General features: G+C 40.9%; 1 protein-coding gene and 1 long non-coding RNA gene across 2 annotated transcripts in view; one reads left to right on the plus strand and one right to left on the minus strand.

The window, feature by feature from the left end:
• slc12a1 (solute carrier family 12 member 1) overlaps positions 1-3,023 on the minus strand; it is a gene marked incomplete at its 3' end in the record, with an annotated part of 24,712 nt that extends 21,689 nt beyond the window's left edge. Inside the window, exon 1 of the mRNA XM_084123810.1 lies at positions 2,161-3,023. Coding sequence (XP_083979936.1) covers positions 2,161-2,403 — 243 coding nt within the window. The 5' untranslated portion in view covers positions 2,404-3,023. The remainder of the gene's footprint in view (positions 1-2,160) is intronic.
• LOC311089255 overlaps positions 1-7,434 on the plus strand; it is a 12,507-nt gene extending 5,073 nt beyond the window's left edge. Inside the window, exon 3 of the long non-coding RNA XR_014607660.1 lies at positions 5,477-7,434. This is a non-coding gene — a long non-coding RNA (uncharacterized lncRNA). The remainder of the gene's footprint in view (positions 1-5,476) is intronic.
• Positions 7,435-7,677: the final 243 nt, after the last annotated feature.

A 7,677-nucleotide genomic window follows, 5' to 3' on the forward strand; every position in this document is an offset into this window, starting at 1 on the left:
GCTCTCCTCACTCACATAAATGAACTATAGTGTCCTGATCACACTAGTGAAACAATATCAAAAATTATATTAGTTTTTACTTGTAATATTTGCACTTTAATACTTCAAAAATTCAGTATTTTTCTGACTCCAGTGGCAGATGTTCTTGTTTTAAGCACAAACTCACTTCATTTTGATCATAAAAGAAGACTCAATATCTTCAGTAATTTCGCTTCTCCAGTAAATGCATCTTGATTGAAGAATGTTTCTATATTTGCATAATTTGGAGGCTCTGTGTCTCGAGGGAGTGATTTACAGCGACTCAGAAGAGAAACGCTCTAGATGCTCATAGAAACTCAGTCGAAGAGTGACTTTGCTGTGTTCGTTTTCCTCGTTTGCTTCTTGCATTAGAAAGTTTGAGCAAGTGAATTGGAAACATTCTGCAGATAAGTTTCTCTGGCGTCAGGACTCGGGCTTTCTGGATCAGCGTAAACTTTTTAGCCCTTGTTTGCATTAATTAGCCCGTTTATGGCCAGCGGATCAATGCATCAGCCACTGGAGATCGTTACTCATAAACCAAGTGCTTTTCTCTCAGGCTTTCTCATTAGGTGGGTTATTGATCCGCGTCTGCGACACACACTCCACACACCGCTGGGGTCCAAACCCTGAGTCATGAATCATGTTATTAAAATATCATCCGTGAACATTTTTTCATAATTTTTTGCTTCGTATTGCAATTGATTTATATTGATAATATAACCCATTTTCACATGTTTTGTAAAGGTTCTCTCAAAGTTATGAACAAACTTTCTTCCAGTAACGTTAATATAACGTTCGTTCAGAGTTATTTGGTCTTTAATAATGTTTTCAAAATGTCAGCACAAAACATTATTTATGCAAAGTCTTTTTCTGAAACGGTTTAGTTGGATGTTCCTCTAACATTTATTTTACATTTTAAAAGTAAAGTTTCCCATAATGTTTGCAAAATGATCAAATGGAATGTTCCTTTAACATTTGCATAACCTAGAAATACATTTTTTAAAACATTCTAAAAAAAACCTTAATGGGAACGTTCGCAAAATGTTCATAAACACTGCAAAAAAATGCTTCTCTTATTTAGTATTTTTGTCTTGATTTCAGTCCAAATATCCTAAAATTCTTAAATCAAGAAGCATTTACTAGAGAAATTATGACATAAGAAATTATTACTTGTTTTCTGGGTAGAAAAAAACAAGCAAAATGATCTGCCAATGGAAAATAAGAAAAATAATCTTAATTCAAATGGAAAATAAGAAAATTAATCTTAATTCAAATGGAAAACCAGATTAAATAGACAATATAGAAAGATAATCTTGTTTTCCATTTGAATTAAGATAATTTTTCTTATTTTCCATTTGAATTAAGATTAATTTTCTTATTTTCCTTTTGAATTAACATTAATTTTCTTATTTTCCATTTGAATTAAGATAATTTTTCTTATTTTCCATTGGCAGATCATTTTGCTTGATTTTTCCCCCAGAAAACTAGAAATAATTTCTTATGTCATTTTACTTCTCAAGTAAATGTTTCTTGATATAAGAATTTATAGATATTTGGACTGGAAACAAGACAAAAACACTAAGTAAGAAAAGCATTTTTTTGCAGATAATGTGTGAAAATAAAGGTTTCAAAAAGGGGATTCATCATAAAAGAAGCATTTTTTCTTAGTTTGAAGATAAATGTTAAAGGTTATGTTCTGGAGTGTGTGTAGTGTGTGTTGCGTTCTCCTGGGTGAACGTGATTTCACCAAGTACCACATGTTCCTGGATCAACTTTCCAATCAACCAATCAGATTTGAGGGACAAGTTTACAGTTTATGTCAAGTTTAGGCTTAGACCCAGGGTGAGATGGTTCAACATCAGGGTTATTCACCGATCATTTCCTCTGATTTTAGGGAAAAGTTTTGGGTGGGGTTAGGTTTAGGGGTAAGGACTACATTTTGGGACAGGAATGTTATTCCAGGATCAACAAAATATGTTGATCCAGGAACATGTCTTACTTGGCAAAATCACGGTGACCCACCTTCTGGAAGACCTGTGGGGTGTGTGTGTGTAGTGTGTGTGGGGTGTGTGTTGCGTTCACCTTCTGGAAGACCTGTGGAGTGTGTGTGTGTAGTGTGTGTGGGGTGTGTGTTGCGTTCACCTTCTGGAAGACCTGGTGCAGCTCCCTCAGGGACGGCCGGGACACTCGGGTCCCGCTGATGCTCGCGGCGTTCCGGTAGAAGTCTGCGTTCGGCACCCGGTCCAGAGTGTCGTGTCCAAACGCGCTGGCGACTGATGCTCGAACCGCTCGCCGCTCGCCGTTCCCGAAGCCGTTGCTGCAGAACGACGTCTCCTCGTACTGAGGAGGATCATCTTTAGATCTCGCAAACCCAGGATTCTCCATCAAGCCACACAGAACGCTGCGTTTATGTGTGTGTGTGTGTGTGCAACTCGTTATATAGTTCACAGGTTGATCCTGATTGGTTGGGAAAGTGTTCTCGATCAGGCGAAGCGCTTAAAAATTAACATGGATATTATTAGAGACGGCTTTATGATTTATGAGTGTTTTAATGTTTATGATGTCGACGTGTGTGTGTGTGTGGAGGTGTGATGGCTGGTCATGTGAAGTGTGTGTGTGTGTTAATGAGGTTAATGTAAAGCCAGTAACTCGCTCTGGGCGCTTCTGACACATTACACCAATACTTCCTTATTGCCCGTAACTCATGGGTTGTGTAATGTTGTGTAATGTTGTGACTGTCTGGTTTGACTTTGGAAAGGTTTCGCCCCTGTGGGATTAATAGGAGAGTTCACTGAGTGACCTCTGATTGGCTGAAGGTGATGTGGGCGTGGTCGTTTGGCCTCTGACCCTGAGCTGTGGATTTTAGGCCGTTCATGTGTTAGACTCCATCAATCAAGTGTTTTGCTTTTTCTGTCCTTTTTCTGTGTGTGTGTGTGTGTGTGTGTGTGTGTGTGTGTGTGTGTGTGTGTGTGTGTGTGTGTGTGTGTGTGTGTGAGAGAGTGAGTGTGTGTGTGTGTGAGAGAGTGAGTGTGTGTGTGTGTGTGAGCGTGTTTGCACAGCCAAAGGATTCGCTTTTATTGTTAACTGTCTACTATTAACTGTCTGGAAGTAGTTTGCCATCAGTATGATTATAAACAGCCATCGCCATTATGCATTTACGGCCCATTTTATATGATGCATTTCTGAGTGTAACAAGAAAAAAATAGTTAGTGTGTGTTTCAGATCTGAATGTGAGTTTGCAGTGAATTTTTCCTCCTGAAACTCCACCAACACACACACACACACACACACTTCTAAGGAGAAACGACAAGAGTGTCTCCATGCATTTATCCCAGAGGTGATGGAGGGCCCTGTTGTTTTCGTTATGCATGAAATTCGACTCCACCCAACAGGAAGTCGGCCATCTTGGATGGAATGTGTGATTTTTACGTTCTGATGGTCTTACCGTCGCTAAAAACTCATGAAAGTGAACAGATAAATTTGTCATAGGACATTTTTTGATTTGATGCTGCAGTTCAGGCCTCGTCGACTCCACAGCGCCCTCTAGGTAAAAACTGCAATGGTCCCTTTGGAAAACGTACAAAATTTTCCACACTCGTAAAAGTTTAGCAACATTTAGTAATTCGTTGGTCATTTGTTTTGGGTGTGGCCAGTGGACTCTATAGCGCCCCCTATTTCCAAATTTATTTATCGCTGTGATTGCCACAGATTTTGTCTGATATTCATGAATTTTGGTAGAGACGTTGTCCTCAACATGACAAAAACATTTCCTATTAACTTTCATTAGCTCCGCCCAGCAGGAAGTCAGCTATTTTGGATTGTTTAAAAAAGGGTATGCTGTGGATTTTGAAAGACTTCTAGGAGATTTATGTAAGTGGCACCAAACTTCAGTAAAATCATGCCAATTATGTAAGGTCTTTATACACCACTGAAAACATAGTTATGTATATGATATTGCATTTCTGTCAACAGATCCTCCTAAATATTACACAATGCACCTTTAAGAAACACTGTATTCTGATCTTTGCACATGAGTAAGTTGTAAATCTCAACAAATGATCTATCATGAAGTTATTTGGAAATGCAGGATCATTTGCATAATGATTATTGCTCAGAGGAAATTGGGCAACTGTTTCTGCACTGTTACTCTGATGTTGTTGTTGTTTTCCTGCATGACAGTTTTTTCATAAATGTGGTCATAATTTCCAAAATCTCCAAGTCTCATAAAATCCAAAAGTCTCCCTGCTATCACACTGATAGATTCCTGAAACTTCAGCAATCAGTTTGTGGATCAGTAGATCATAGATGCCATTGAATGATCTGCGGTTGTAAAGTGCAGACATTTCTGTGTCACAACTCATAACCTTTGACCTTCTTCTCAGTATCGTTTGAGTGATTTGTGAGAACATTCACAACCCGAAGGAGAAATGGGAGATTTTTGTGTTATTTTTTTGTGAGATTATTTTTGTTTGAATGTGGATTTTTTTTTAAATCAAGCTCTGAATTTTTAACTACGGCTCCAAAAGGTGTCATACGATTCACACCAAACTTTCTCAACATGACACAATATTAAAGATACTAAATTGCAAACAGGTATTAAATATCTTGAACGGTGTTGCCATGATGAGGGATTAAAGTAATGACAAAATATGGAATAGCGGGAAAGCCTTTCAAATATTCTATTAATGCGCGCCTAAAGCTCTTGCCTGAAATATTCCTCGTTGTAATGTCTCTCAGCCATCTCTCTTTCTACAGTCTTTCTTTAAATCTCCCTCTCACTCACTCTCTCTCCTCCCCCTTCATGATGACACGCCCCCCTGCTGCTGATTGGCTCACTCTCTCTCCTCCCCCATCATGATGACACGCCCCCCTGCTGCTGATTGGCTCACTGTCTCTCCTCCCCATCATGATGACACGCCCCCTGCTGCTGATTGGCTCACTCTCTCTCCTCCCCCATCATGATGACACGCCCCCCTGCTGCTGATTGGCTCACTCTCTCTCCTCCCCCATCATGATGACACGCCCCCTGCTGCTGATTGGCTCACTCTTTCTCCTCCCCCATCATGATGACACGCCCCCCTGCTGCTGATTGGCTCACTCTCTCTCCTCCCCCATCATGATGACACTCCAAAAGGTGTTATACGATTCACACCAAACTTTCTCAACATGACACAATATTAAAGATACTAAATTGCGAACAAGTATTAAATATCTTGAACGGTGTTGCCATGACAAGGGATTAAAGTATGAAAATATGGAAACTGGAAGAGTGTCATATCTTGTAAATAATAAATTATACACCATTTCTATGTAAAATAATAATACAAAATATTTAAAAAAACACATTTTATTATATAATTAATGCATTATGTGCAAGTTAAAAATAGACAGATTTTGTGCAGGTTGAAAGAAAATAAAATCAAATGTAATACATAGTATTATGCCTATTTTTAAATAGAGAAAATATGGAAGAAAAAATACTTCTGGAACCAGCGCCGCTGATAAAGGTGCAGCATGAATTTACAAGGTAAATAAAGTGAATTTTGATTTCATGTTTTAGGAAATAAACTGACAGCAAAAGGAAGGTCCATAATTGTTTTATTCCAGCAGATGAATAAACACAGACCATCTTCAGCATCAGAGAAACACAGTGGTCTTCATCTTCGTCATCCTCACACACACACACACACACACACACAGAGATGATTCCATGAGATATATGCTACCGTCGCTAAATGAAGGCACAGAATCCAGTCCGAGTAACAGTAAGGCAGATTCACAGCACTAGAACATGAGATGAGCTACGCTTTCATCGGTGCATCACTCGGATCCGGCTCGCTTTCTCTGCTGTTGTCATGGTGACACACCCTTCTGTCACTCAAACAAACAAACACAGAGGTGTCACGATTTCAGACATTACATTCAAGAATTTTCCCTCTCAAAGTCTCTGCGGTTTCGTATCTGTGTGCAGATGTTTTCATAGGCAGTACGTGAACAGAGAGCGATTGCAAATATGTGCTAGAAACACAAAAGTCGAGACGATGTTTTCAATGCTTCAAGATTTCACAGCTTCTCAGAAACAGCAGGTTATCTGAGTCCGGTCGGCCTCAGAGATGCAGATCACAGTAGACAGGAGTTAGGCCAGAAACCTTCTCTACGCAAACGTACTTCAGTACTAAACGGACGGACAGCATGAATGAAAGGGCGAAATTACCCCGTTTACATCCTCACACGTGTGCCATCTTGTTTTCGTTTTAGTTCAAGTCTTTTCTCCTCTTCCCTGAGATGCCCAGTGGCTGGATGATGTGACATCATACTCCAAATTCACTGTAAAACAAAATGATGTCCTTCCTCAGTTTTTTGGTCTTGTTTTCCAAATTTCTAAACATTCTTAAATCTTAAATGACTGAAGATATTAACATCAATGTTACTAGTGTATGGAGTAGAAACAGTGAAACCTCGGCGTCTGTTTTCAGGCTTTCCCGCTTAGGTCTCTCCAGCGACGGAAAGCTTTTCAAATATTCTATTAACGCGCGCCTAAAGCTCTTGCCTGAAATATTCCTCTGAGAATATTCCTTGTTTTAATGTCTCTCAGCCATCTCTCTTTCTACAGTCTTTCTTTAAATCTCCCTCTCACTCACTTCTCTCCTCCCCCTTCATGAGTGGACACGCCCCCTACTGCTGATTGGCTCACTCTTTCCTCCCCCTTCATGAGTGAACACGCCCCCTACTGGTGATTGGCTCACTCTCTCTCCTCCCCCTTCATGAGTGGACACGCCCCTACTGGTGATTGGCTCACTCTTTCCTCCCCCTTCATGAGTGGACACGCCCCCTACTGGGGATTGGCTCACTCTTTCCTCCCCCTTCATGAGTGGACACTCCCCCTACTGCTGATTGGCTCACTCTCTCTCCTCCCCCTTCATGAGTGGACACGCCCCCTACTGCTGATAGCTGATACTGGCTCACTCTCTTGATTTAAGAATGTTTAGATACAGTATTTATACTGGAAAACAAGACAAAAGCACTTTCTGCGTGTGACGTAGGAGATCTTGATGAATTCTCACACCGCTTGAGGACGTTCATGCAGGGCACGTTCTTGTGATCCATCGCAGCATCAAGCTGACGTCTTTGGCCATTGCATTTGCATCACTAAACATTACGCTTTCTTTTAGGGGATGAGTTAAAAATCTCTAAACATCCTGTGTTTACGTCCCCGTATGATGCGAAGGCTTCATGATTTATGGCGAAGGCTTTGTGCTTTCCTGTAGCTCAAACAGTAGAGCATTGGCGCTTGCAACGCCAAGGTCATGGGTTCGATCCCCAGGGAAAGCAAGAACTGATAAGAATGTAAATGTGAGCCTTGAAATGCAATATAAGTCGCTTTGGATAAAGGCGTCTGCCAAATGCATAAATGTAAATGTATGGGGCTCTAGGTTTGGGAAGGTGTTCTCAGGTGAGAGCGTATTCGAACGTGCCCTTCTCCAGGCCCTCGAGCCCGTCGCCCCAGCTCGAGGACGGCATGCTACTGTAGGGGTCCAACAGGATCCGGAAACACCTGACGATCAACAAGCCCAGAAACACCAGCAACATCCCCACAAACGCGAAGGCCGTCTTCTGCTCCAGGCTCAGGGAATAGGCCATGATGTCTCCGCTGCTCAT

The sequence above is a fragment of the Abramis brama genome, assembly GCF_963993115.1.
Source record: "Abramis brama genome assembly, chromosome: 9".
In the NCBI taxonomy this organism is placed as follows: domain Eukaryota; kingdom Metazoa; phylum Chordata; class Actinopteri; order Cypriniformes; family Leuciscidae; genus Abramis; species Abramis brama.